The 27,251-nt window shown below is 58.1% G+C and overlaps 11 protein-coding genes and 1 pseudogene across 11 annotated transcripts; 8 read left to right on the top strand and 4 right to left on the bottom strand.

Annotated features, from left to right (window-relative positions):
* Positions 1-304: 304 nt before the first annotated feature.
* ACA1_199590 (uncharacterized protein) lies at positions 305-2,037 on the top strand (the record flags this gene model as incomplete). The annotated part of the gene is given in 5 exon segments (XM_004341720.1): positions 305-566; positions 849-869; positions 884-1,011; positions 1,172-1,423; positions 1,438-2,037. 5 exon segments carry the CDS (start codon positions 305-307, stop codon positions 2,035-2,037), a joined length of 1,263 nt encoding a protein of 420 aa, XP_004341768.1.
* An 870-nt stretch (positions 2,038-2,907) lies between these two features.
* Positions 2,908-3,543, top strand: ACA1_199580 (uncharacterized protein; the record flags this gene model as incomplete). Its single annotated transcript, XM_004341719.1, has 2 exons — positions 2,908-3,023; positions 3,048-3,543. The coding sequence occupies 2 exons, from the start codon at positions 2,908-2,910 to the stop codon at positions 3,541-3,543; spliced, it is 612 nt and encodes a 203-aa protein (XP_004341767.1).
* Positions 3,544-4,309: 766 nt separating this feature from the next.
* On the top strand, positions 4,310-5,957 carry ACA1_199570 (uncharacterized protein; the record flags this gene model as incomplete). The annotated part of the gene is made up of 5 exons (XM_004341718.1): positions 4,310-4,428; positions 4,500-5,156; positions 5,336-5,453; positions 5,578-5,659; positions 5,851-5,957. 5 exons carry the CDS (start codon positions 4,310-4,312, stop codon positions 5,955-5,957), a joined length of 1,083 nt encoding a protein of 360 aa, XP_004341766.1.
* A 343-nt stretch (positions 5,958-6,300) lies between these two features.
* Positions 6,301-7,603, top strand: ACA1_199560 (uncharacterized protein; the record flags this gene model as incomplete). The annotated part of the gene is made up of 5 exons (XM_004341717.1): positions 6,301-6,331; positions 6,397-6,520; positions 6,589-6,743; positions 6,822-6,922; positions 6,980-7,603. The coding sequence occupies 5 exons, from the start codon at positions 6,301-6,303 to the stop codon at positions 7,601-7,603; spliced, it is 1,035 nt and encodes a 344-aa protein (XP_004341765.1).
* An 84-nt stretch (positions 7,604-7,687) lies between these two features.
* ACA1_199550 (DNA cross-link repair protein, putative) lies at positions 7,688-10,412 on the top strand (the record flags this gene model as incomplete). Its single annotated transcript, XM_004341716.1, has 9 exons — positions 7,688-7,820; positions 7,921-8,036; positions 8,178-8,292; positions 8,370-8,494; positions 8,539-8,625; positions 8,708-8,779; positions 8,882-9,055; positions 9,145-9,231; positions 9,354-10,412. 9 exons carry the CDS (start codon positions 7,688-7,690, stop codon positions 10,410-10,412), a joined length of 1,968 nt encoding a protein of 655 aa, XP_004341764.1.
* Positions 10,413-10,526: 114 nt separating this feature from the next.
* On the bottom strand, positions 10,527-11,773 carry ACA1_199540 (TolAlike protein; the record flags this gene model as incomplete). The annotated part of the gene is made up of 4 exons (XM_004341715.1): positions 10,527-11,197; positions 11,292-11,397; positions 11,421-11,485; positions 11,590-11,773. The coding sequence occupies 4 exons, from the start codon at positions 11,771-11,773 to the stop codon at positions 10,527-10,529; spliced, it is 1,026 nt and encodes a 341-aa protein (XP_004341763.1).
* A 236-nt stretch (positions 11,774-12,009) lies between these two features.
* On the top strand, positions 12,010-13,055 carry ACA1_199530 (TolAlike protein; the record flags this gene model as incomplete). Its single annotated transcript, XM_004341714.1, has 2 exons — positions 12,010-12,388; positions 12,511-13,055. The coding sequence occupies 2 exons, from the start codon at positions 12,010-12,012 to the stop codon at positions 13,053-13,055; spliced, it is 924 nt and encodes a 307-aa protein (XP_004341762.1).
* Positions 13,056-13,328: 273 nt separating this feature from the next.
* ACA1_199520 (uncharacterized protein) lies at positions 13,329-16,517 on the bottom strand (the record flags this gene model as incomplete). Its single annotated transcript, XM_004341713.1, has 11 exons — positions 13,329-13,435; positions 13,569-13,622; positions 13,711-13,866; positions 13,953-14,133; positions 14,221-14,388; positions 14,509-14,679; positions 14,803-15,263; positions 15,452-15,541; positions 15,653-15,837; positions 15,938-16,200; positions 16,398-16,517. Coding segments are annotated over 11 exons (1,956 nt in total), but the record flags the coding sequence as incomplete, so codon positions are not given.
* Positions 16,518-16,769: 252 nt separating this feature from the next.
* On the top strand, positions 16,770-18,175 carry ACA1_199510 (annotated as a pseudogene).
* Positions 18,176-18,710: 535 nt separating this feature from the next.
* Positions 18,711-21,617, bottom strand: ACA1_199500 (1acylglycerophosphocholine O-acyltransferase 1, putative; the record flags this gene model as incomplete). Its single annotated transcript, XM_004341712.1, has 14 exons — positions 18,711-18,844; positions 18,957-19,054; positions 19,143-19,245; positions 19,381-19,478; positions 19,596-19,651; positions 19,759-19,872; positions 19,943-20,107; positions 20,217-20,326; positions 20,400-20,569; positions 20,653-20,739; positions 20,834-20,905; positions 21,037-21,092; positions 21,196-21,322; positions 21,469-21,617. 14 exons carry the CDS (start codon positions 21,615-21,617, stop codon positions 18,711-18,713), a joined length of 1,539 nt encoding a protein of 512 aa, XP_004341760.1.
* Positions 21,618-23,119: 1,502 nt separating this feature from the next.
* ACA1_199490 (ATPdependent RNA helicase DBP5, putative) lies at positions 23,120-25,011 on the bottom strand (the record flags this gene model as incomplete). The annotated part of the gene is made up of 6 exons (XM_004341711.1): positions 23,120-23,186; positions 23,265-23,864; positions 23,961-24,141; positions 24,284-24,389; positions 24,470-24,798; positions 24,879-25,011. The coding sequence occupies 6 exons, from the start codon at positions 25,009-25,011 to the stop codon at positions 23,120-23,122; spliced, it is 1,416 nt and encodes a 471-aa protein (XP_004341759.1).
* Positions 25,012-25,158: 147 nt separating this feature from the next.
* On the top strand, positions 25,159-27,204 carry ACA1_199480 (type I phosphodiesterase/nucleotide pyrophosphatase; the record flags this gene model as incomplete). Its single annotated transcript, XM_004341710.1, has 11 exons — positions 25,159-25,271; positions 25,412-25,549; positions 25,669-25,765; positions 25,834-25,876; positions 25,957-26,092; positions 26,199-26,322; positions 26,384-26,484; positions 26,570-26,652; positions 26,742-26,863; positions 26,955-27,024; positions 27,113-27,204. 11 exons carry the CDS (start codon positions 25,159-25,161, stop codon positions 27,202-27,204), a joined length of 1,119 nt encoding a protein of 372 aa, XP_004341758.1.
* Positions 27,205-27,251: the final 47 nt, after the last annotated feature.

Genomic DNA, 27,251 nt, shown 5'->3' with positions numbered 1-27,251 from the left:
TTCACCTTTGTTTTGAGTCCTTGCTAACTGTTCCCCTTTTCCAGTCTTATCAAGGAACTCAATCACCTCATTCCAGAGGATCTCCCTTGACAACCTCAACTCTGGTGCCTTCAGGGAATTGAGTGCCAATGACATGATCGCCATGCTTCATCATTATAAGCGCTATCAACACCAAGCCCCTTCCAAGAGTATGTCCTTTCTTCTTAGTTCTTTTGTTCTTCTCCCCACAAGTCTAACTACTTCCCTCTTGCCAGAGAACTTCTGGTCACTAATCACCAACCACTGGAGCATGATCAAAAGGCAGATGGAGGCCTTTTGTCAGGCTGTTCATGCAGCCACAGAGGCTGACTGCTGCTGCAAAGATCCTGAGGAGCTTCACCACATCTGGGACTGGATCTGTGTTGTGGAATACATTGCACTGTGTGGTAAAAACATTGAGATTGAGCAGCCCCACAGCATCACCTCTGAAGTTGTTGACACGTTCTGCAAGCACCCATTCCAGTTGAAACTTCTCAGCAATGAGGCAGAGGAGACCACACCTTGCCAGTTACAAGGGGAGATTGCATGTGCCACCGCAGCTTCTTGAGCAGAGGAGGCCTCCCTTGCCTCAACATCCACAAGCAAACAGTGCTGGTGTCTTTCTGTGTTGGCCAAGGGGAAAATGGTACAATCAACTCCTTCCTGTTCCAATTCACCCCCCATTACTTTCACTTACACCACTATTTTCTGACTTCAGCCTGTGGTACCCACTGCCACTGAAGCTTCTGGCACCACTCTGACCACCCCAACCAGTATGTTTTCATTTTGCTGGTAAAGTTCCAAGCTCACCACATGCTTGTTCTTTACAGCTACCAAGAAATGTGGCAAGGGTAAGGCTGAAGAGGAAAAGTCTTTTCGCCATCTACCATCAAGCACAAGGCAGAGCTTGCTCTCCAGAAAAAGTATCTCCCCCAATTCACCAAGCTGCTCACCAAGCTTCTTGGCCAACCAATGCAATTCCATGAATGGCTGGTGTGTTTATAGGCCTGCATTGTTTTCCTGATGCGCATAGGTTTTTTATTTGTCAACACTTTTCCACATCAGGTTTTTATCTGTAGACTCTTTTCCCCAATGTGCATAGGTTTTTCACTTATTCCTGATGTCCACCATTTTTTTTCTTCCACAGGTGTAGATCTACATGCATGACTTTACCATCCACAGTGTGGACATTCCTCTCAACATCAATGATGCAGCAACTTGCCTATTGAAGTCTTATGGTGTTGGATTCTACATCTCCTCATCTCCCTCCAACATTGCCAACGCCATCACCTCACTTGAGTCACACTCCACCCTCCAGGTCTTCTGCCTACTCCACTTCTACTACAGCTCCCCAACTTACTCCAGCTCCATGCCCACCTCTGAACCTCTCATCAGTGGCTTCAATGTTCTCATCTTCAGCCACAAGAGGGTCCACCATCTGGCATCCTCTGGCCAGTGACACCATCCAAACCCTTCTGCTATCTGCACCACATCCCCATCCCACACCCAACACATGAGGTTGTCCACTCTGCTCCTGCTTTCCTCACTGCTCAATCATCAGACCACACTGCGCTTCACATCAGCCTCTACAGCTTCCTCATCCAGAGCTTAGAGCTTCCCAATCCTTCTCCCCACCCCATCACATCGCCCACCACCCCCTACCACATTCTCTATCAGCCAAATCCCACCTACTTCCTCTCCTTCTGTGCTGCCCTTTACTCCAGCTTTGTCTGCCTCTCCTCTACCCCCATAGCAGAGGGCAACATCTCCTCTCTCAGCAACTGGCTCCTCACCTTCCACTCTAAATTCCTGGAGGAGTCAGATCTCACAGCCATCACTTCCTTCCTACAAGGCCTAACTTCACATCCTACCCTTGCCCCTCTCACACCCAAGACCAGCTCCTCCTCCTCTTCCAGTCCACAGAAAGTGTGGAAGTCATTGGCTAATGTTTCCCTCCACTCTGTTCTGTTCCTCATTCCAACAAAATACATTAGCCCTTTTTTTAGACTTATGCCTTGAAATTCTTCCTTGGCCCCATCTGCTTTTACCATGACCAACACCATTTTTCCCTGTTTTGCCACTCTCTGTACATATTTTGCCAAAACCACTCACACACCATGTTCACAAAAGTACTGCTTTCGCTGCACAGACACAGATATCACTTGTACAGATTTTACTTAACAAAAGGTGCCACTGGCACCTTTTTCTGGACACAGTGTTGAGGGGTGTGAGCTACTCACCTGGTTGGACCTCCACTTCAACATCATCAACGCCAAGTACAACCCACTTATGAGATGCTTTGGCATCCCAATTGAAAACCACAACCACCTGATGGAGTACACCAATGTCCTCTCTGAGATACTTACAGGTGGTCTCATAGTTGGAGTGGGGGGCTGGTTTGAGGGTAGGGGGCATAGGGGGAAGGTGCTGGAGCGTTGCTTGAGCTGGAGCTTGTGCCCCAGTGGGGGGTGAAGCCCTTCTTGGGGGTGCCCAGCTGGCTGCATAGTGTGTCCCACTTCTTGTGCCAGTTGGCAAAGGTACCATCACCAACATGCAGCTTGCACAAAAAATAGAAGACCTACCTCTCAAGATGGCCAGACTGGAGGGAGGCATGGCCATTATGATTAACAAGGACGTCACTCAGTATGTGCTAAACCATAAAATTTCCAAAGTCAAAAATGGCATGAGCTTCAAAAACAAGAGGCTCATGGGCTTGTCACTCTCCATCAATTACCACAACATGTTACTCATCAATGCCTACGCCCCAGCCAAGGGCAAAAAAATAAATGAAGTGTGGATGGCTAAATGTCTGATCCCCATCATTAGCCAGTGCTGGGCTGCAGGATGGCTGAATATCATAGGGGCAACCTGAATGCCACCACACACAGCATGGACATACACCCTACACTGCTCACCTACAAGCCCAGCAAAGCACTACAAGCCCTTGCTGGCCCTGCTATTGGGCTGGTGGACAGCTTCAGACACATACACCCTAAAAAGCCCAAGTACTCTTTCCTTCAGCGCAGCAGCTCAGCCCTGTGCAGCACCAAGCACAGTGCTGGCGCCCCACCAACCTCAACATGTGCAACCAACACCCCTGGACCAGATATCCCAGCCCCCTTCACAGGCGTGGCCGCCCCTAACTGTTCAGTGGACAACTCTGCACCCATGTACCTGTCATGTCTTGATTACATCCTAGTCCCTAGCAGCCTTCACATAATTGATGCAGACATCCATTACACCATGTCCATTGACTCAGATCACTTCCCGGCCTCAGTGACTCTGTGGCTGGACCACACTGAGTTGCTGCTGCCAGGCGCCACCAACTGCTCCATGCATAAATACAGCACACAGGAGTTGGCCCACACTAGTCACAAACACCTCTTCCAGATGACCCTCCTGCACAATTACGCCAACCAGACTGAACAGGAGCCCGCCCTGCGCCACAACCCCACCAACAAGCTCCTGGCCATCAAAAACGCCATCACCACCACCTGTGATGCACTTTTGGCCAAACGACCCTAAAGTGCCAAGATCATGGGTAGGGGGGGGTGTGGCTGAACCTAGACATGATTTGGAATGAGCAAATGAAGTATATTATGAATAAAGTGACCAAGTACCAAGTACTCCTCTAGCACAAGTGCCTTAGCATGAACAACAAGATCATGATCAGCAACATGGTCACAAACGCCTACGTTGGGTACAGCATGGGCGTAGTTAGGTACCCTGCAGAGTTCCTGCACACACTGCAGAACATCACCCTCGCCACGCTCCGGCAGTCCATGCGCATGCCTGCCAAGATCATGAGCCCTTCTTCATGCCTGTTGAGGAAGGGGGTCGTGGCCTGGTCAGTCTACTTGACCTTCAGGCTGCCATTATGTGTGCCTCCATGTTTCATGAGCTGAATTCCCACAGCCTGAGTAAACACACCACCACAGCCACGTGGACACATGCATATGCGATACCAAACAGCAATGTCTCCAACTGGCTTGACGCCCTCAAAGCCATTGGCCTCACTGCTTGGCCCAAAATCAGGGATGTGGACATTGTTGGCCACGCAGTGGATCATCCACAGCTGGCAAGACAGCTAGTGCGCAGGGGCATTACCTGTTGGAGCCAGCTCACCCACCACCACAAACTCATGGATAAGCACAGCGTAGAGCAAGTACTGGGGGTCCCTGTGTCAGAGGGGTACTACTGTGACCTGCAATGTGCTGCCTGTATACCCAACTTGCAAATGGTTAGTAACCGGGTCAGCACCATCCTCAATATTGAAAAGGCGGTGACCGAAATGCACCGCACACTGATCAAGGATGAAGAAAAGACTGATTACCACTACCACTACCCCACTGACACCATCTCAGTCTTCATGGATGGGTTGTGCACTGGTTTGTCGGCCGCCGGCTCAATGTACCTCGGGAAAAAATCATGACACAATAAATCATTCTCACTCCCCATCCAACCCGTATCCACACTTGCAGAACTCTACGCTATAGAGGCCACTCTCATTTTATGCCCAAGGGCCACAACATTATGGTGGTCACGGACTCCAAGGCTGCCATTGACATCATCCGCCACTACCACTCGTGGGGACCCAGCAAGCAGCAGCAACACATGGCTCGGCAGGTCACCCTGCGTATCCACTCTCTCATCAAGGCCATCAAAGCAGAGTTTGGTAAGAGCGTCACCTTCCAACACATATACAGCCACATCAAAGACAAGAAGACAAAGGCTCAAGCGCAAGGGTCGGAAGCTGTCCAGGCGCTTAACCATAAGCTGGAGCTCCTCGAAAATGCGCTACATGGAGACCTCAGCCGATGGACCGACGCCAATGACGAAGCGGATAAGCTAGCCAATGAGGGCCACAATCAACCCCCCCTCTTTGACAGATGGGCCATCTACAGCCAGGCCAACCCAGTCACTCTCTTCGACGGGCGCGGGGTTGAAGTCGGAGGCAACGTGCGCAAGCGTGCGCTAGCCCACCATTCCCAAAACTGGAGAGTACTCCAGAGTGGCAAACCCGCCCGCGGGCTGCTCCTCCGGGACGCCGACACCGACTACAAAACCACCCACGCCGCCCTCAGTCCGAAAGCGGGAACCACGCAAAGTAGGCTCAGCGACTTCCTACACAAGGCCAGGTACGGTGCGCTTAGCGTTCTCAGCGTCAAATTTCACACATACTGGCAAGCGGACGACCCTTAACCCACCCCACGTACCCCCCCCCGCCAAGGTTGCCAGCCACCCCAACGGGCTCAAAACATGGTGCAGCCGCCAACGCCGTTACAGTACACAAACGTGCCCTAACTGCCCTGGGAAGGAAACGACGGGCCCACCCCTTCCTGCCCCAATGCCCCTTCAACAAAGACATCATGCAGGGCACTGCCAGCGACGTCCGCGACATGATCACCGCGGAAGCCACCGCCAACACCAACTCGGTGCACCGCTTGCCGTTATGGTTCTGCGACCACGCTCCACTACACCTCACCACGTTTGAACCCTTCCGCAAGCTGAACACTTACAACAAGCACATGGGGGGTATCCCTGGGATACATTCCCAAGGCCCTCAAGAAAAGCCTTGACTTCTACGGCGTCAAGAACAAGAAAGCGCTCATTCATAGGATTGCTGTCCGTATAGCTAAAGGTGCTCACACCGTATGGATCCAGCGCTGCCATGCCCTCATGCACCCCGCCCCCCAGCCCCCCCCCAGACGCCCCTACACTTGCGGACTCCCCGCCTCCCCCTCGCACGCCAACACGCGGGACGGACCAACTAGTAAACCCCGCCCACGCCGCCCGCGCAACCCCCTCCCCCCTCCCACCCTAGGCTAGCAGGTACCCGGCCTCCCCCGGTCACTGACGCCAGCCCCGCCAGCCAACCCCACGCAACCGGCGTCCAGCACACCCTCCCCCTCCTCCTGTACGACGCAACCTTCATTTAAAAGCTGCTCGTTGCCAGCAGCCACAGACGTGGGGAGAGCGCCACGGCGTCAGTCCTGCATTTGCGGGCATCTCCCCGTCTACAAAAATAAAAAAAAATGTCCATGGCTTGGAATGTGAGTAGAGAAAAGGAAGATAAAGAAACTCACCGCCAAAGCGCAGAGCTGAAGAGGGGGAAATTTGGTGGAGCTTCGGTCGAGACACAACACGAAGCATACATCCCGACCGGTCCGGGCCGTGAAGGAAGAGGTGAGAAAGAAAGTGCAAAAGCACCACGCCATCCCCACCCTCGTCCCTAAGACTACTACAACCTCACCCAACTTCACCTCTCCCATCCTCAGAGTAATGGGCAACTTTCGCGGGCATGCCTTCCCAGGTACTTTCTTGTATTTGCTCGCCCCCCCCCGTCACTTTGAAGTGACGTTGAGGGGCTGGGCACAGGCACCATGATGCTCATGCTGGGCGTTGTGCACTTCCTCCGGGCCAGCGACGTTTCATTCCTCCGCAAGCTGCGGACTTCACAGTTTTGGATCACTTTCGAGGCATTCGGCTTTGCCTTTTATGGGTATACATTTACGCCCCCTCTTTAACTTCCAGGCCACTTCCAACTCCATCCTAATTTGGGTTGTGTAGAGCGCTGGGAGCGTTCTTGGAGTACCTGGACGGCGTTATCGTGAATCATGAGATCTTCAACGTGCGAGAATCACACCAAGACCACATCCACATCACCTCCATGGTGAGTATGGCTGGCCTCCTCACCCTCCTCCACCAGTACAAAGTTCTAAAGGGTACCCTCACAGCCCCCGGTACAGCAATCAGAATTAGTGCTCATTGTTCGCTCATTCGGTTCCATGTGGCGTGTGCAGCACCCGGCTGGGGTTTGGCACTGCCTGCTGGCCTGTGCTTCATCGCCCTGTACTTCACCGCTCATCCTCAGCCCGACGAGTTGCTGACCTTCAGCCACCAGGTGCCCTTTTTTCCCCTCTTTCGTAAACTGTGCTCATTGCTCACCTTTGTTTCGCAGGTGACAGCCTTTTTGTTCTTCTTGTACGGCGTCTCGCGCTCGGCCGAGTATCTCGTCAATCTCCACCTGGGCAGCGAGCACCACACCAAGGTGAACGACCTGTCCGTCGCATATCGCCAGAGCGGTCGCCAGCTGTCGAGCAGCTTCTACCTCCTCGGCATTCCCGACTTGCTCCGCTGCTGCTGCCGAAAGCTGGTGCGCTCGCGCTCGGACGCCGCGCAGGAGACGCTGGTGGGCATCCATCCGGCCTACACCAACCAGAAGAGCTACGAGACGGTCTTCCCGCTGATCACCGCCTTCGCGCTCTTCTTCAACGGCGTGTGGTGGTGGGAGATGGCCGTCTCGCTCTTCATCCAGGCCAACAAGGAGGAGATCGGCCACAACATGAACGGCATGCACGCGGTCCACTTCGCCTACTCCCACATGATCTACAAGCACCTGCTCTGGGTCCTCTCCGCGGCGCTCCTGGTCTCGCTCTTCTTCCGCTGGCTCGAATCGCGTCTGTGCATCCCGCAATCGTCCGACATCATCGAACTCCCCGCAGAGATCGACGACCTTGACCTCGAGGTCGACCTGCAGGTCGACGCCGACCACGGCCGTCGCACTCCTCTTCACCAACTCTGAAAGGCCGCTTCCTCTTTTCGGTTCTGCCGACGGCAGGACACCGAATTTTTTACTGGAAATAGATATACTCCCGAGATCCACAAGATGGAGGATGAGGAGGAGAGGGCGCAAGCGGTAGGAGTCGCCACGGGGGTTGTACTGCCCAATACGCGCTTGGCCGTGGACTGCTTTAAGGTTCGTGGCGCTGCGGCCTACTTCCTCACCCATTTCCACGCAGGTACTACACGATTTTTAGCGCCTCATCTGGGCGCAAATCGAGCTTTGAATGGCCTTGGGGGTTGTCCACTGACACGTGTCCCCCTGTCCCCCCCCCGTAGACCACTACGCTGGGCTGAGCAAAGGTTGGAAGGGAGGTCCGCTCTACTGCAGCGAGACCACTGGTCGGCTGCTGGGGCACAAGTTTCCGGCTTTGGTCGAGGCCGGCCTCGTCCACGTACTGGCACTCGGTGGGCCTCACCACCTTCGACTCCCCGACCTGCGACACACGGGCAGCAGCCCTCCTGGCACGACCTCCACACCTGATCTCCTGGCAAGTGCGACACGCCTTCCACCCTCTGCTCTTTGTTCTGAGTAGCATGATTGGTTGCACTACTCAGCGGAGGTCAAGGTGTGGCTGACGGACGCTGGCCATTGCCCCGGCTCGGTCATGTTCCTCTTCGAGGGTGCGTTCGGGGTCTACTTCCACACCGGTACGCGTCGCTGCTCGGCCGAGGTTTCATGGGCTGAGCACACACCACTCACATGCGCCCGTGTTGTTCGGCTGCAGGGGACTTTAGATTCAACCGCGGCATGCTGTCGTGTCCCGTCATCAAGCGGGCGCAGGGCATGGTCGACAAGCTGTTCATCGATACCACGTTCTGCTCACCCTTTTGGTCTGCCTTCCCGCCCAAGGTACCACCGCTGCCACTTCCCCTTTGCGGGCCAACGTGGGCCAGCGTTGGCGGAGCCTGACCCGCACACTCCAGGAGCAGGCCATAGCTCAAGTCCTCCAGATCATTTCCTCGCAGCCCCACAACGTCCAGGTGCGGCCATCAACCAACTTTCCTGGCTGATCGAGGGTAGGCCCTGGGCAGCTGAACCCCCTTCTTCTGCCTCTTTTGCCAGGTGTACCTCGAATGCGAGATGCTGGGCACGCAAGACGTGCTGGTCGCCGTGGCAGAAAAGTTCAAGACTAAGGTACACACACGCACACACAAGGGCCATGAGTAGTACTCCACGCCTCGCCTGAGTACCCCCTGGGGTCTCAACGCTTGCGCGGCGGTGGGATTGTGCATGCAGATCTTCGTCGAAGATGAAAAGCTGCGGGAGTCCTTCAAGTGCGTCCCCGAGCTCAAGAGGGCCAAGATCTTCGCTGCCGATCCGCTCGAGTCTAGATTCCACCTCCTCAAGAACCAGCGCTACACCAACCGGACCGAGGTTCTCCTCGAGCCCGATGCCCTCTACATTCGTCCCGTACGCATCTCCCCCTCCAGCCCCCACCGCCGTAACCGCAAATCGGATCGCTTTGCGTCTGATCTGACCTCCCGAACCCTCTTTTACAGTCCACCCAGTGGTTCGGGCAGCAGGGAAACGGGCGGGGCAACCCCGCACTCTACCAGACCAGGCCCTGCTACGCCCACGGGATCTGGGTACCCAGCCCTACTCCCGCGCCCCTCAATGCGCTGATTGGGCTCCACGACGTCGCGCGTGGACAGTGTGCGCAGTGCTGACGTGGTGCCTGTCACCTGTGACCATTTGTGCGCACATTCAGCACGTGCTCTACTCGATACACTCGTCGTTCGAGGAGCTGGAGGTGTTCGTGTCGTTCTTGCAGCCGCGCGGGCTGGTCCCGCTGACCGAGTGCTCGGCGGTGGCGCTGAAGAGACTCACTTCGTCGTGTCTGACGAACGTGGGCGGTGCGGCCTCCGCTAGCGGAGCTGCGGACCCATCATCGGCGGCCTGCCGCCTACGGCCACCCGTGACCACCACAACGACAACCACCACCACCCTGCACCGGCACCTGTCGGCGTCGTCGCTCGTAGCCCTGGCCCGCGAGGCTGAATATGACGACCAGCCGCCGGAGCCGAAACGGAGGGTGGTGAAGAACCGACGGCTCACCACCGCGCTCAAGCGAACCACGGCCACGACCACGGAGCCGGACTTCTGCGAGGACTTTATCATGGCCGCTCTCGATCGCCCCAACTCGCGGAAGCGACCACTTGACGGATCGCCGCCGGTGCGACCCCGCCCTAGGAGCAAACAACAGCGACCAGTCCCGGCGGCGCCCGAACCAGCGCGACAGCTCCAGGGATCGCCACGCACGCGACCGACCAGGAGGGCGCTGAGCGACCCAGGCATACGAGCGGCGGCGGCCACGGAGGAACGACACCATGTAGCCCGGCGCAAGGTGCCCGCAGAGGACGACGAAGAGAAAGAAGAAGATGCGGAAGCGGAAGTGCAAGAGAAACGCCTGGCCAACGTTGATGGGGGACCTGCGGCCGAAATGACCAGGAACGGAGGAGCGGAGGGCGAGCGGGAGAAAAGCGCAACGACAGATCGGAAGAACACGCCAGCCTTGGCGACCAGCGGCGGGTGGATGAGCAAACGAAGAAGAGAACCGCCACCGCCCTCATCACCACCGCCGTCCGCAACTACAGCCATGACAACAGATCCACCAGGCGAGTGCCGACCTAGAGACCGAGAAGAGGCTGGCTACACGGAGGAGAGCCTGTTGCAGGAGCTGTGCGCTCTGGAGCACCACACGGCCGAAGTAGAAGAAACGAGCGAATGCTGGCGCATCTCCGACGACGATGAAGCGGAGGCATGGTGACCACACACCAGGTACTGCTCGTGTACACACATGAGGCGGCGCATAACAAGTGATGTGTTTGTCTTTACTCTACATTCGCGCCATACTCAGCGCACATCCTAGCGCCCACAGCACTTATCCGCGCTTGGCGACGCCGCCCTTGGACGAGGGCAGGTACTTCTTCTGCTCCTCGAGCTCGGTCTCCATCCACCAGATGGCGCCGAGGGGCGAGCCGGGCTTGGCCTTGACCTCGGCCAGGTAGGCCTCGGCCTCCTCCACCTTCTGACGCGCGTCGTCGAGCGCGGCCTCGGCGGCTTGGCGCGCCACTTCGGCTTCGCGCCTCGCCTGCTCGGCAGCCTGGCGCGCGGCGACGGCGGCCTGGGTGGCGGCCTCGAAGGGGGCGCGTGCCTTCTCGGCGCGCTTGAGCGCGGCCTCGAGCGTGATCTTGGCCTTGCGCAGCGGCAGCGGGTCCTCGGCCAGGTGCTGCGCCAGCTCGGCCTTGGCCTTGTTCTGCTGCACGATGCCGCCCTCCGTGCTCTTGCGCTGCAGCTCGGCCGTGCGGCTGTCGCGCGCCGACTCCTGCGCGTTGACGTCGGCCAGCGCCGCGTCCACCTCCTCCTGCGCCGCCTTGAACGGCGCCTCCTGCTCGCGGGCGTAGTTCTCCTTGCTGATGGCCTGGGCCTCCTCGGACTTGGCGTGGGCCTCGGCCTGGCGCGAGAGCTGCGCCTGGCGGTCCGCCTCCTGGAAGGCGGCCGACACCTGGTCGAGCAGCTGCTGCGCCTTGGCGATCTCCTCGCTGTTGTCGCCTGCGATGTGTCATGCATGCCATTGCAACCAATCGGGTGAGCCCTCACTATGCATGCAGTTTAAACGAGGAGCCATGAATGGGCGAGTGTGTACCGGTAGTGTTGACGAGGACGTGCCAGTCGACTTCGTAGCGCCACAAGATGTAGTGGGTGAGGGGCACGGTCTTGGGTCGCTCGGTCTGCCGATGGCGCCGGTCTTCCTCAGCCGCTCGCGCAGGGCCACCACCGTGAGGGTCTCGCCGAGAAGCTCGAGGAGACGGTGGGCCTGCACCTCGTCCAGACCGTTGCCTGTCGTCCGACGGAAACGCCGGACAAGTTAGGTTTAGTTGCCGGGGGGGGGAAGAACGAAAACGAAGAAAAGAGCGAAGTTGATGCAGTGGGGGGAGGCGCACCATCGCCGTGGCGCTGGGCATCGAGGTCAGCGCACTGACCGACGATCTTCCAGAGCTTGGGAGCCTCGGCCTGGAACTGGTCCCAGAAGGCGTTGAGGAACCAGATGGCCTGGTTCTTGTAGGTCTGCTGGCAGAGCGAGGCCAACTTCTCCGAGTCATTCGAACCGCTCAGCTTGATCGACATCTCTTCTGTTTGTGGAGTGGAGCAGGTTTAGATGCTTTCACTTTGTTGTCGTGGCCACAACAACAAATCAAATTAAAAGGCCTCTTCTTGTCGCCCTGGACCTTCTTTCTGGGTTGCTCCGACGTCCAATCAGGCCCACGTGCCGACATCCACGTCATCCACCTAATTAGACAACAACAGAGGCACCTCTGCCCCCACACCACAAATCTCAATTCCACACAAATCAAAACACAACCATGGCGGGCAAACTGGCTGGTTCCAACGATCTCGAGCGCTTGGCCGACCTGTGCAATCGCACCTACAAGGAGCAGGCCGTGTGGTTCCTCAACGCCTTCTGGGACCAGTTCCAGGCCGAGGCCGAGAAGCTGTGGAAGCACGTCCAGCTCTGCGCCGACCTCGACGCCCAGCGCCACGCCGAGGGCACGGCCCTCGACGAGCTCAACGCGCACCGGTTCCTCGAACAGATCGGCGAGACCCTCACGGTGGTGGCCCTGCGCGAGCGGCTGAGGAAGACCGGCGCCATCGGCCAGACCGAGCGGCCCAAGGCCGTGCCCCTCACCCACTACATCCTCTGGCGCTACGAAGTCGACTGGCACGTCCTCGTCAACTCGGCCGGTACCTCCCCCTTCGCTCTTTTCTGCTTCACAACACAAAATAGTATGAAAATGATTAATGATATGTAAGTATAAACTTATTAATAAAATGTGGGTTGGCTGGTGGTGGCGTTCTATGTGCAGGTGACAACAGTGCCGAGCTGAACAAGGCGCAGGCCCTCCTCGACGGTGTGACTGCCGCATTCAAGGAGTCGGAGAAGCAGGCGGCCTATGCGCGCCTGCAGGAGGCGCCGTTCAAGGCGGCGCAGGAGGAGGTGGACGCGGCGCTGGCCGACGTCAACGCGCAGGAGTCGGCGCGCGACAGCCGCACGGCCGAGCTGCAGCGCAAGAGCACGGAGGGCGGCATCGTGCAGCAGAACAAGGCCAAGGCCGAGCTGGCGCAGCACCTGGCCGAGGACCCGCTGCCGCTGCGCAAGGCCAAGATCACGCTCGAGGCCGCGCTCAAGCGCGCCGAGAAGGCGCGCGCCCCCTTCGAGGCCGCCACCCGCGCCGCCGAGGCCGCGCTCGACGACGCGCGCCAGAAGGTGGAGGAGGCCGAGGCCTATCTCGAGGAGGTCAAGGCCAAGCCCGGCTCGCCCCTCGGCGCCATCTGGTGGATGGAGACCGAGCTCGAGGAGCAGAAGAAGTACCTGCCCTCGTCCAAGGGCGGCGTCGCCAAGCGCGGTTGAAAGGCCTCAAGTTGGGAGCACACCACGCACCACGCAAGACAATAATTGTGAATTATAATAGAGAAAGAACATTGCCCAAGCTGATCATGGTATGAATAAGACGCAGAACGTCCTTCACCCACAACCCACATCAGGGTCCACGACCAGTAGTGTCTGTGTGCGTGACAGTACCCAACACTCATTACCATCAACCGGCGGTGTTGGTGCAGAGGAAATAACAACAAAGTAACCATCGTGGTGGTATGTACATGCACGCAGATTGATGGGAACCAGTCACTCGTGGGAAGTGAGCAGAACAGGGAATTCGCTCTTCTCCGAGCCGCCTCCCTGCACCCTTCTTCGCTTGGCGGCGCGTTGCAGCTTTGCATCGCCGTCCTCCACTAAGTGCGAACACGCGACAAAGAGCACCCGAAAGTCAGCCAGAGCCACGCGGCACATCCCCCCTCTTCTCTGTGTGTGTCGTGTGTGTGTGTCGTGTGTGCCGTGCGTGTGAGTGTGTGGTGTGTAACGTACGGAACCAAAAGGGGCCGCTGGCGGCGTCCTCCGCGACGTCGGGCAGGTTGGCCTCTGTAGACGAGAGATGACGTGTCAGGCAGGGCACATAAAAGCACAAATTGGAGGGAGGGAGGAGGGGGGGGGGAGTAGAGAATAGTACCAAAGAGCGAGGCGGGGCAGGAGCCGCGCGTGACGTGCTCGAGGGAGGTGGAGAAGGCGTGGGCCGCCTGCTGGAGCACCTGCGGCGAAGCCGAGTCCATGGCCTTCACCGTCTCCACGAAGCGCTGGAAGGTGCTCTTCTGCGGCTTGGCCATCGCTGCACCACCACCAGCCACCAGCCACCACCACCGGCGGGTCAGCAGGCCCAGATATGTAAGCCATTGGGGCAGATTGGGGCGGTACGTGGGAGCGGGGCTGCAGCGGACGGCGCGGCCGAGGACTCGGCGGTGGCGTGGGGCAACGGTTGCTTGGCAACACCGGCGGGCGGGGTGGTGATGGACGGCGGGCTGGGCGTCGTGCGCACCGCTGGCGACAGCGGCTTGGCCTGCCCAGGTCCGCCCGGTCCGAGGGCGAACCCGGCCGCCTGCAGAAGAACGAAGAAGAACGAAGGAGAAGAACGAAGAAGGTGAGTATGGGGGCGCGAGCACGGCCCGGGCAGGCGTGCGCGTACGACTTGTGGGTGCATGGCGGGCGGCGATTGGGTCTGGCCGGGGTGCATTTGCTGCTGTTGCTGCTGCTGCTGCCAGGCGGCCTGCTGCGGGTTCCATGACGCGCCCGGCTGCTGGGGCTGTGCCACGGCATTCTGTTGCGGCTGCGGCGGCTGCTGTGGCTGCTGTGGCTGCTGCGGCTTCACAAATCACACACGACACACCACACGACACACACCACACACCACACACACACACGGGTCAACCACGGCGGGCGAGTGCGTGTGGGTTTGGCTGTGTGAGTAGGTTACCTGTGCGGGCTTGGCGTCCTTGATCTGGAGCTGCTGGAGCCAGTGCTTGATCTGGCGCTCGGCGGCGTCGAGGACTTCGAGGGACTGCTGCAGGTTGGGCGGCTGCGACGTCTGCTGGTGGAGCAGCTTGTAGATGCACACCATCTTCTTGTTGATGGCCTTCAGATTTTCCTGCTCACCAGCCAAGCCCGACACAACACGCACGACACACGCACGGCCGAGCAAACAAACATCAGCGGAGGGGGGGGGAGACGAAGCATAAGAGACTGGGGCGGAGCGGGGGAAGGGGCGAACCTGCTTGGCCTTGTCGCCGGCGTAGTTCTCCAGCAGTCGCTCGATCTGTCGGAGCATGGTGGACATGGGCCGGATGTAGTTCTGCATGAGCTTGACCTTGTCCCAGTAGGCCCTCTCCAGTTCGCTCTTGTCTTGAAGCTGCTGCTGCTGGAGGTGCTGCTGCTTTTGCTGCTGCTGTGGTGCTGCTGCTGCTGCAATTGTTGTTGGTGCTGCTGCTGCTGCTGCTGTTGGAGTTGCTGCTGTTGGAGTTGCTGCTGCTGTTGCTGCTGCTGTTGAATTTGCTGCATTTGTTGCTGCTGCTGCAGTTGTTGCTGCTGTAGTTCCTGCCGTTGTTGCTGGATCTGCTGCTGCTGCATCTGCTGCTGCAGGTGCTGCTGCTGCTGTTGCATCTGTTGCTGTTGTTGCTGCTGCTGTTGAAGGTGTTGCTGCTGCTGCTGCATTTGTTGCTGCTGCTGCTGTATCTGCTGTTGTTGCTGCTGTTGCTGCATTTGTTGTTGTTGTTGTTGTTGTTGCTGCTGCTGCTGCTGCTGCATCATTGCGTGCTGCTGGGCCTGGTTAGGACCGGCCTATTTATCGTGGGGGTGACCACCACCATCATCGGATGAGCACACGCGAGAGAAGGAAACACGTGCGGTGGTGGTGGCAGTACCATGTGAGCGGGGCGATGCGCCTGGTTGACCACTCCGCCGGCGGGCTTCATGCCCATGGGCGCCCCCGCACCAGCCTGCATCCCCGGCGGCTGCTTGCCGCGCACCCGATTGGTCGATTGATTAGTTGATCGGCCGGTCCGACGTCAGCACTCCACGTGTAGAGGCTGGCGCCAAGAATGCGTTCTGGAAAGTGCGCGTACCTTGGCTGGCACGCCAGCGTTGCCCGGCACTCCGACGGGTCCCGCGGCCATGGCGCCATGCGGGTTGGCCATGCCGCCGCCAGGCCCAGCGCCCGGCTGGACGCCAGGCATGCCCATCGACGGGCCGGCGGGTCGCATGTGTCCCGCTCCAGCCTGGCCCCCGATCGCCCCCGGCTGCTGGTTGGCTGTACGCGTGTCCACACACACAACACACAATCATCAGCCGGTCATAACGCAAACGATCTCTAAGGCGTGTGGTGGGTCTGCGCAGCACAGAGTCCGTACGTGCAGTGGGCCGACCGATGGGCACGCCTTGCGGCGGCGGTGCAGCGGCGCTGGCGCCCGCCTTGGCGAGGTCGCCGCCGGGCACGGCCTTCTTGCGTTTGAGGTTGTACATCTTGTTGGCGATCTGGTGGAAGTACTCCTCGTTCGTCTTGGCGGACCGGTATACGTTGTCCTCGAATCGCGCAGCCAGCGAGGTGAGGCGCGCTTGGCTGGCATCGTCCGTGTTCGAGCCCTCTGTCACGCATTCCCGCAGCACGCCCACACTACGGGGTTGTCACCACCACCACCACCACGCAACGTGTAGTGAGAACCGGCAACACGGTGGAGAGCAAGGCGAACGAGAATGCAAAATAAAAATACAAATGAAAATAAAAAACGAGCAGCGAGAGATGGCAGGCTCTTTACAAAATGAAGTGCCCAAGACTGAAGAGGCTTGGGGGGGGGCGAGGAATGTGCGTACATTTTCTGGATGAGGCGACGACGATCCTCCATGGAAATCTTGGTCTTCCAGTCTTGTGGACCTCCAGGAGGCATGCCAGGGCCACCAGGCGTTGCACCGCTCGTGGAAGCAGCGGGATTCATCTCGACTGCGTGCGCGCAACCAAGCCTGGCCGACTCACTTGGCAAGGCACCGAACAACGAGTGGCGCAAAGGGTGACACGTTTTTCATTTCCAGCCCTTTTTCTTTCACATTTTCCTGGCCTCGACGAAAAAAAGAAGAAAAGGAAAGTTTGCCGGACAAAACAGCACAGCTGTGCCCGGGCTCCGATCGAAGGCTTGTCTCTTCATCTCTCATCTGCGTTCGCAGCTCATTTTTATTATTTAATTCAGCATGTCCATGATCAAGAAGAAGCGACAAAGGGCACCCGCCGGCGCTGTGCCGGAGCCGTCCAAAAAGGTGGTCGAGGAGGAGATCCAAGAAGATGAGGAGCAAGAAGTAGTGGAAGAGGAGATGGTCGCGGAAGAAAATGGAGAGGAGGGAGAGGACGGCACACCGGCTCGGGAGGAGGGTCCCCCGCAAATCAACGACGTCGATGGCCTGATGAGCCGATACGAGGACATCGTGCTTGGCAGCGGCCGTTCCCTGCCCTGGCTCGAACGCCTCGAGATCATCACCCCCGATCGCATCACCATGGCGTCTGTCAACGACGATCTCGCTCGTGAGGCTGCCTTGTACGTTTCTCTCGCAATTTTCACAAATCGCCGATTCTACTCAAATCGTGGTTCATTTTCCGTTGCAATTTAGAAATATAATCGAATAAACAAAAAGAGAATTAAAATCAATTAAAACTAACATTTATCTGCTCTCTTCAGTTATGCGCAGGCGATGCAGTCTGTGGGCCGAGCCATCGAGGCGTTCGAGGAGCAGGGCTTCGTGTGGCGCCGACCCGATGACTTCTTTGCCGAGATGCTCAAGAGCGACGAACACATGCAGAAGGTCAGCTCGCCGTCATTGCTTGTCGCACCTTGAGGCCTTGCGTGCGAAGCTAAACTGCGGATGTGCGTGTGCGTGTGCGGTTGTGGTTCACATCGGATGTGTAGGTGCGAGCCAAGCTGCTGGCCGAGAAGACGCAGCTCGAGGCGTCGGTGGAGAAGCGCAAGCAGCGAGAGATCAAGAAGTACGGCAAGGAGGTGCAGAGGAAGCGGACGGAGGAGAAGCAGCAGAGCAAGAAGGTCCAGCTCGACGCCGTCAAGAAGTGGCGGCAGGACCGGAAGCAGTCGGGCGGCGGCGATGCCGGCGGCGCAGGCGAGGACTTTGACGTGGGCATTCTCGATGAGGCCGAGAACAAGGTGTCCAAGAAGCGCAAGGCCGACTCGCCGGCGCCCAACCAGTCGCGCAAGAGGCAGGCCAAGGACCAGAAGTTCGGATTCGGCGGCAAGAAGCGCGGCAGCAAGCGGAACACCGCCGAGTCGACAGCCGACATGTCTGGCGGGTTCGGGCGAGGCGCCCCCAGGTGCGAAGTGCCACTTCAGCACCACACGACGCACGACACACACGCAACGCGCCCCCTTTTGCGCACCCATTGGGCTAACGCGTGCCGACACGTTAACGGCGAGCAGGGGCAGAGGCGGTAGCAGAGGTGGCCGAGGTGGCCGCGGTGGCCGAGGAGGCCGAGGCGGTAGCAGAGGTGGCGGCGGAGCAGGAGGCAAGCGCCCGGGTAAGTCGGCCCGTCAGGGCAGCCGAGGCTGATGAGGATGATGCTCCTGCTCGCCACCACGGCCATGTGGTGGTGGTGACCTCTTTGTCCGCGTTTTCGTTCTTCATTTTCAACAACGCGTGCATTTTGCCCAGCTTACTTACTCTTTCTGTGTTGTTACCGTGTAACATACTGGTATCATACAAGCAAGCAACGTTAAAAAGAAAAAGGAGGTGATGGAGCTATGTGAGAGGACGGGCCACGCCTCCCGCGCACCCCAAGCGAACACAGTTTCTGCATGGTTGATGAGATGTTCACTTGGGGCAATCTTTATGCGGGATTGCCGGAGGCGTGGATGACAGACCGGTCCATGGCGTGTTGCCGTTACACCACCGCCCCAGTCAAATTAATTGGAGCGGCCAGGAGTCGAACCTGGTTCGCCATCGTGAGTGGTAAAGGTCCGGCTGTCGGGATGTCCTCCACTTGAAGCATTGGAGCACCTCTGCCCTCAACCTGCGCAGACAACGCCTTTGTGGGTAACTGGATTCAGCTCTTCCGTTTATTGTGGGACCTGCACAAGGGTTCGGTGAAGCAGAGTCTCAATGTGTGTCGTCTTGATAGGATAAGGGTAATATTTAGTCGTTCTTCTTGGACTGTGGTGTGGAGGCGGCTTGAACCTGCTGCTTCTCCTGCTTCTGCCGTTCTTTCCTCACGTCGAGCAACAGACGCACGTACTCTGGATTCTTGCCCGCGAACTCCACGAACTCGTCTGGCGGCGACATTGGCGCCCGGGCCGGCGTGTGAGTGACATGGCGCGGAAGGCGCAAGCAAGGAAAGAAGAGAGAGAAGAGAGAGAAAAGAGAGAAAAGGGAAGGCGGTACCGTAGGTGATGGCGCCGTATCCCTTGACATCCACTCGCGCGAACAGATCGTCGATCTGTTCCTCCGTGAGGGCCGGGAAGGCGGTGCGCAGGATGGACCTGGATTGATTGGTGGGTTTGGGGTGTGGGTGAGCAACGCGCGCGTTCGTGACACGACGAGCGTGTGGGGGGAGGGGGGCACACGCACCCGAGTTGGTTGCGGTAGATCTTGCCGTCCTTGTTGACGTCGAATATGTCAAACACGAACCGCAGGGTCTCCTCCGATGTGCTCTTGTCCAGCATTGCCAGCCCTGGCACACACACCAACGCCACCGTTTGTTGAGAGGTCGGGTTAACAACCGTTTCGAATACGTTGCTATTGTTTGTTGTTGGTCCACTGTAATCAAAGATGATCGATCCTATATTGCTAGCGCTGGTGAGCGTACCGGTGATAAACTCGCGGAAGTCGATGCTGCCGCTCTCGTCCACGTCGAGGAGATGGAACAGGTTCTGCGTGTAGGGCGTATCGGGAAGCCCCAGCACTCTGTACGCGATGGTGGTGGTGCGCATCAGCAATCACAAACACAACCGCTCACTTGTGGCCGATTGAGTCAACCCCTCGGCGGTCGCTAGGGTTGAGGGGTTTGTGGGGGGCGCGTACTGCACGAATTCGGGGTAGGTGATTTCCCCCGAGTGATCGGCGTCCATTTCCATGAACTGTACGAGCGAGATGGGCGTGTGTCGTGTGTGTCGTGTGCCGCGTGTGTCGCTATGGTGAGTAGGAGTAGGGCCAGGCGAAAAACGAGTAAAGGAGGGCGCAGTACTTTTTCGAAGTACTTGAGGAGGTTGGCGCGAGACAGGTCAACGAAATCGAAGGCCTCGTGGATGCGTCCGGCCTCGAGCAGCACCATGGGCGCCGGGAAGTGCTTCTTCACCGCCTTTTGCGCCCAATCATTGCCACGTCAGCGCATCATTGAGACAGCCTCCCCCCTCCCACCAACTCCGCACCTCGCCCTGAAGCATGACGTCTTCGTAGGCGTGTTCGGTGGTGGGCACGCCCAATGCCCGGGCCATGACCTGGCGCACGTTGTTGGCGAACAGCTTGGGGTCGCTCTTCTCCTCGTCGCTCGGGTAGTAGACCGGCAGGTACTGCACCTCCATGCGGTTGTAGAACTGCAGTTCCCGCGGATTTCATCGCGATCTGCACTGTTAGGGGCGCGCAATTCATGTCGTGTCGTGTCGTGTGCGTGTCGTTGGTCATGTGTGCGGCGGCGGCACAAACCTGGCACATGGTGCGGAAGAGCAACCAGAGTGTGGGGAGTGCGGGATCCGAGGCGGACACGTCGTGGTACTTGAACGGATACCGAACCACCACCGGCTGAATGGGCAGCCCTGCAAATACGGGCAAGCCACACAAATGGCACACGTCAGCAACTGCAGACTCTCGAGTGTGTGTCGTTGTTACCCGGGGTGAAGGCGCCCAAGCGGAAGCTGATGATGCCACGCGAGCTGGAGTTGGTGCCCTCGGGGAAGAGCATCACCTGCGGCCACGTATCGACTCCCTTCGCCTCGCAGTGGGTCTTGGCCCGGGCGAGAATCGTGTCCGCCGTATCCTTGCGTGACGTGGGCGAATCCCTGCCGACACGACGGGAGTTGGCTTGGGAGAAGAAGAAGAAGAAGAAAGCAAGTTGAAGGGCTACCTGCTCACAAAGATCAACTGGAACGCCTTGAGGAAGGTGCCCAGTACAGGGAGCTTGGCCAAGCTGTCCTTGGCCACGACCGAGGGGCTAAAAACATGCACCAGCCTACACGCAAAGCAAGAAAGAAATAAGAAATAAGAAAAAAGAAAAGAAACGTAGCGGCACTCGCACGGTGGTGCACACTGTGTGGGAGCAGTACCAGAAGTGCTCGACGATGGAAGGATGGTTGCACACCACGATGGGCGCCTCATAAGAAGGATGGCCTTTGGTCCTGACCCAATGGAATCCCACACAGTGCAGTAACAGTCGGCAGGCCCAGCTGTGCACGTGGCAAGGGCCAGTCAGTACACGCGTAGAGAGGTTTCTTGTGCAAATATATATATAGAAATGCATTTGGTGTACCGCAGCTCCAACAGCATCATCTTGCGCCATCCGACCAAGGGCCGCTCCTGCAGCTCCTGCGATCACAATCACACGGCCGTACAATCAATCAGCACCACACCTCTGTCAGTCCACGCTGGACCGTGCATTGGCAAGAGCAGTCGAGTCTTGCGACAGCACCTTGCGAGAGAGCCCGAGGAGGGCGATCTTGGCGAACGGGTACGAGAAGAGGATAAGCAGGATAAGGCTCAGCGCCCGCAAGGGAAACAACAGCACGCCGCAGACAACGAGCTGGCCATTCACAAAGCTGTGAGCTAACACCGAACCAGCGTATTGTTTTTATAGTTATTTTTGATTGTTATTTTATATTATTTTTTTCCTGCATTGTCTGTTCAAAATAGAAAATAAAAGTTGGTTGTGCTGCCGTGTTGTTGAGGGCAAACCTTGAAGTACTCGTAGGGGGTGAGGCAGCGAGTTTCGTTGACGAAGGGGTTGAGGGCGGGTGCCTTCTGCCCCTTGCCACTCGTTAGCGATACACTACGCCTCCTCTTGTTCTGCAGCGCCTTCACCAACTCATTGCTGCTCTTCTCCGACTCATCCATCTACTGCAGCTCTTTCTTCTTTTTTGTTGTCTTGTGTAGTGGCTCTTGTTGTCCGAGTGTTTTTTTTCGTCTGGTGCCATCCTTGTTCCAATTCCCGTAAATTCGGCGCACATTCCAACAAATAGGACTGACGTGTCCAGGGCTGGGGGAGCGACCGAGGCTGGCGTGCAGGAGGACGCGGCGGCGAGGTATTGCTCAAGGGCGGCTTCATATCGTCCGGTCTCATCTTCCACAACTGCCGCCGCGGCGTGGGCCACGGCCTGCTCCACCCCGCCTCCGTAACCTCCACATCACTATGAGTCGCCCCTTGTTGCGACCACGCGCCAGGGCTTTCCATTAGCCAGATCGCAGTCTTGCGCTTTTGTTTATTAAGAAAGGGGCAAGCTTTCGCTCGCGATGCCAGCGTCCCGGTGCTCGCGGCTCACACTTCTTGGCCCCACCAGAGGCTGCGAGTCCGGCTGGTGCCCTTCGAGGCCTTGTTTTCCACCACCGCCACCCGCGCACCTGCGACCAGACCACCGCCCTCGCCGGCAACGGCGCCGCAACACCACCAAAACCGCCGAAGCTCGCACCCCCGGCGAGCCCGCAGCAGAGCGCTGGTTCGCCAAGATCACCTCATCTCTCTCGCGCTCGCAGCGCGCCAGCCCACTTCGGCGCTGAAGCACGACCGCCTCACGGCCAAGAGCGTCGACACGCTGCTCGGGCTCTGCATCGGCGTCGGCGACGCAGCACGAGGCCAGCGTGTGGCAGCCAAGACGCACCAGGCCGGCGTCGCACCCGATGACACCACCTAGGCCAGGCTGCGCGACCTGGCCAAGCTGTGAAGGAGAAGACGGCGTGGAGGGGGTGAACAGGTTTATTGGGGGTCGGCGCTGGGATGAGGGCGAGGGCCAGTGGGCAGGTGGTGGTGGTCCACCAACGAATGCAACGGGCATCATCGGTCGTGGCGGGAACGAAGGAGAGAATGAATTCGGGTCTCGAGGTCCCAGGCTGGGGAAAATTTGGTGTGGGGTCCTTCGCGGCGTCGGACGACGACGAGGAGGTGGTGGTCGCGCTTGAAGGTCACCACGGGTCTGGGCTCGTTGTGTGGCCGGTGACGAACCACGACATTCGGCGTCGCGAGAAAGGAGGCGGCTTCGTCGAAGTGTGATGGTGGTCGCGACGATGATGGTGTGATGAGATGAAGAGGAGGAGGAGGAAGGAGGTGTAGAGAGTAATTTCGGGTGAAGAGGGTGACAATTCGGCCTTGCCCGATGACGACGATGATGGTGATGATTCGACTGGGAGGATGATGGCGATGTGGGGTGGGAAGTTGAAAAACGAAGTTGAAGGCGCGGGCGTTGCGCGAGCAGCACGACGACTGTTCGTGAAGCGATGCTTGCGAAGTGGGTCGAGCCTTCTTCGTCGCCCTCGTTTCTTCCGTATAATTTAGGGGGTTGTGTGTGTTTGGCCCACGGGCGACCTCCCGCCCCCTCCAGCGCCCATTTGATGGGGGGGGGCGTTTAGCTCAGCTCGCGCAGCATGGCGTCGAGCTTGGGCAGATCGTCGAGCGGGAACTCAGCAATGGGCCTAACCAGAGAGCATCAGCGTCAGCTCATGAGACCGAGAAGAAGAAGAAGAAGAAGAAAGAAGAGTAATACTACGTACTTGCCAAAGTAGCGCTCGATGTCCTTGAGGGTGTTGAGCGACCGCTGGTCGGAGACGAAGTTGAGGGCGATGCCCGAGCGTCCGAATCGACCGGAGCGACCGATGCGGTGGAGGTAGGTGGCGTAGTCGGCCCGGCCGGTCCTGTCGACGGGCACGTCGTAGTTGATGACGAGCGTGATCTGGAGGATGTCGATGCCGCGCGCCAGCACGTTGGTCGTGATCAGCACGCGCGTCTTGCCGAACCTGTACTCGTCGATGACCGCATCGCGCTCCTTGGTGTCGAGGTTGCCGTGCAGGAGCGACACGGTGTGGCCGGCGGCCTTCATGTTGCGGGCGAGCATCTCGGCCGTGTCCTTGCGCTGGCAGAAGATGATGCTCTGGCCGATGGTGAGGTAGGCGTAGATGTCCGAGAGGATGGTGAACTTGTTTTCGTCGGTCTTGCAGGGCAGGTAGAACTGCGCGATCTTGTCGACGGTCAGCTGGCTCTTCTCCAGGCGCATGGTGGTCCTCGGCTGCGGGACGGTCTTCAGCGCGAACGCCGTCACCTCCTCGTCGTAGGTGGCCGAGAACAGCAGGACCTGGCACTGGCGCGGCAGCATTCTACAGCCAGGAAGAGGTCGTGTGTCATTAGTCATGTCCTGCGGTTGTGCATGACACACACACACACACACACACACGACGAGCGGGGCCACGTACGCGTGCACGCGCATGGTCTGGTCCTTGAGGCCCTGCTGATCGAGCATCGCGTCGGCCTCGTCGAGCACGAAGATCTTGATCTCGCGCATGTTGATGACTCTCGCCTTCACCAAGTCAGTGATCTTACCGGGCGTGCCGACGACGATTTGGTACGGGAAGGAGCCCTGCGACATCTTCGGCACTGCGTTTGATAGTAAAAAGAGAGCGTGGTGTGTGTCGTGTATGTGTGGCACAATACGTCAGCGAGGACTTTTTATCTCTACGTCTGGCGTAGAACAGTACGTGACTCGCGCTGGGAGTGGAGAGATAAGAAGTAGACGTACCATCCTTAACGGCAAGGAAGGTCTTGATGTTGGTAAACTTGCCCATTTCAGTGATTACTTCAAAGAGCTGGCGGGCGAGCTCGCGTGCGGGGCAGATGCAAAGGCACTGTGATGTTGGTCATGCATGATGAGCGTTAATTACTCCCAAACAATCACAAGAAAATGGAATGGTGGTTGAATTTGTACCTGGGTGACCTTCTTCGACTCGTCAACGCGGCTCAACATGCCCAGCGAGAAGGCAGCCGTCTTGCCTGTGCCGGACTGGGACTGGGCGATGAGGTTCTGTGCCTGGCCGTAGGTGCCCAGAATGAGCGGGAGGGCGGTCTCTTGGATCTTGGAGGGCTTGTTGAAGCCCATGGCGTAGACGCCCTGGAGCAGCTCGGGGCGCAGCTTAAGGTCCTCAAACGAGCCAACCGAGTAGAGGGGCGAATCGGGGTTCGACTGGTCGATCACGAGCTTCGCATCGGTGTCCTCAGGCGCGAGGCCAGAGATCTTGATGGGCGTCTTTTCCTCATCTGTTACCCGAGGAATATGTTACTCCATCTCCATTTGATCTATTCACGATCCAAATCGAGCATTGTGATCGGGGTCTAACCTTCCTCCTCAGCTAGATCGGACCAATCCTTCTTGGGTTCCGCAGCAGGAGCTGGAACCTGGGCAGCCGCATCTGAGGCCGGAGCCGCGGCAGAAGCCTCTGTGGTAGGAACGGTGGCTACGGGGGTTTCCATCTGATGCTGATGTATTCGACAAATGTTGCCCTTTGCTTTTTGTTTTTTTTGCCCGTCCCAGACAAATCCAAGAAAAAAGGCAGGTATTCGCCTGTCCTTTTCTTTTTTGCTCGTCTCTTTTCTTTTGTGAAAATAAATAAAATTAAGATGTGCCAGCTGCACACCACGAGCTCACGGCTCTGCCCTGGGGCACTGCTCGTGGTCCTGCTGGTGGCGTGCACGTACGCCGCCAAGCCTGGTCCCGTCTTCCTTTTCTCCATGTACCCCCAACGCTCCTCCGTCTTCCCCCCCAAACAATGCCCTCTTCTTTCTTTCCTCGTTCAGCTCTGCCGGCTCTGGCTCTGCCAGCAGAGTCTGTGCTGTCTGTTGACTGTACATTGGGGGGGGGGGTGTTCGCAAGAGATGGCATGCGCACGGACTATCTGCAGCAGGCGCGGGCACTGGGCCTGCCCACCCTCACCCGGCTCATCGAGGGCGGCACCCTGGCCTCGGCCTCCCAGACCGTGTGGCCCGCCGTGACCTTTCCCTCCCACACCAGGTATGCACGAGTGGTGTTGTGGTGTTGTTCTGTAGTTGTGTTGTTGTGCAGTTGTGTAGTTGTTGTGTGCGCATGTTACTGATCGGGTTGGGCGTTGCTTGGTACACATTCGTTTCTAGTATGGTGACGGGCGTGAATCCGGCCAAGCATGGCATCTGGAACAACAACGTGTTCGGTCCGCTTGACGCCAACCGAAACAACCACTACTTCTACCAGGTACGTGCCTCCATATCGCTGGAGGAAGCAGTTGTGTGTTTTTGGTCTCCTGACGCTGCTGGCTGCAGGACATCACTGCCAAGACCATCTTCGACGCCGCGCAGGAACTCGGTATGCTTTCGGCACGCACACGCACGCGCACGCACGCGCACGCGCACGCGAAGGTTGACGGGGGGTTGGGGCTTGCGCAGGCCTCACAGCGATGGGCATCGACTGGCCAGTGACCGTGGGCGCGCCTCTCGACCCACTGTTCCCCGGCAACGACGACGATCCGTCCACGCTCGACGAGGCCAAGTGGCTCTGGAACACCATTAAGGGACCCATCAAGTACGGCCCTCACTCCTCGCCTCGACGCACGCAACCAAGCCGCAATGGCCAAACATCGCGCCTGAGCGTTGTGTGTGTGGTGTGTGTCGTTGGTGTATGCTGCCAGGAAGGTGCTGCCCAACCCGCAGGCGCTGTTCGGTCTCCTGATGGACCCGCAGCGAGCCGCTATCGCCATGGAGTTCCTCGACTACAAGACGCCCGACCTCTTCGCTTTCCACTTCAACGACCTCGTACCAGCTCCTCCCCCGCGATTCCGCGGCGTTCTTTTTTTGTTTCTGATGAATCGTGCAGGATGGGGCGGAACACGCTCACGGATACATGAGCAACGAGGCCATCAAGACGCTGAAGATGATCGACAGCCTGCTGGGCCAGATGCTCGCCAAGCTCGACCGGTACACTTTTTTTTTCATATCGCGGTGTGTATTTGATTTCAATCACGCCAATCGCGGGTGTTGACATCGCTGGTGGTGGGGGCAGCATGGGCCTGCTCGCCAACGGCACCGTCATCGTTGCGTCGGACCACGGCTTCCTCAATACCACCGGCACCGAGATCTCACCAGGCACCTCCCCCGGGCTATTATTATTAGCTGCTGGCTCGATATTTTTTATTTTGGTACTGACGTGGCGCGTGTGGAATAATGGAATGTAGGAGCCCTGTTGAACGCGCTCGGCGTGATCGGTCCCGGCCCCAACGGCTATCCGCCGTGGCAGGCGTGGCCGGACTGCTCGTCCGGCGTTTGTCCCATTTTCATCCACCCCAACGCCTCCTCCGTACGCGCGTCCCACCCCGTTTCTTCGGATCGTAGCTAATTGCCACTATTTTTTTTATATATTTATATATATTGTGATGTGTTGTGTGTAGAGCGTGAGGGATACAGTGGATCAGGCTGTCAAGATTCTTCTGTCTGAGCCAGCTTATGGCATCATCAAAGGTCTCCCTCTCTCTTCAGCAGATAAGCTGCAGCTTTGATGCACGTCTGGCTGACCTGACGCACGATGGACGGAATCGATCGATCGCAGCCTATTCTGCGGCCGAAGTGGCGGCTCTCGGCTGTTGGCCCGGCGCTCATGTCATGCTGCAGGTTCGGCTCCCCACGCTTCGCTACTCCTGATGGTTTCTGGGCGTGAGCTTATCTGTCATTTGCCTCTTCCGCCAGCT

The sequence above is a fragment of the Acanthamoeba castellanii genome (genome assembly GCF_000313135.1).
Source record: "Acanthamoeba castellanii str. Neff unplaced genomic scaffold scf7180000084753, whole genome shotgun sequence".
Lineage (NCBI taxonomy): Eukaryota > Discosea > Longamoebia > Acanthamoebidae > Acanthamoeba > Acanthamoeba castellanii.
The sequence above is the reverse complement of the archived record's forward strand: the minus strand, read 5'-3'. Positions and strand labels throughout refer to the sequence as shown.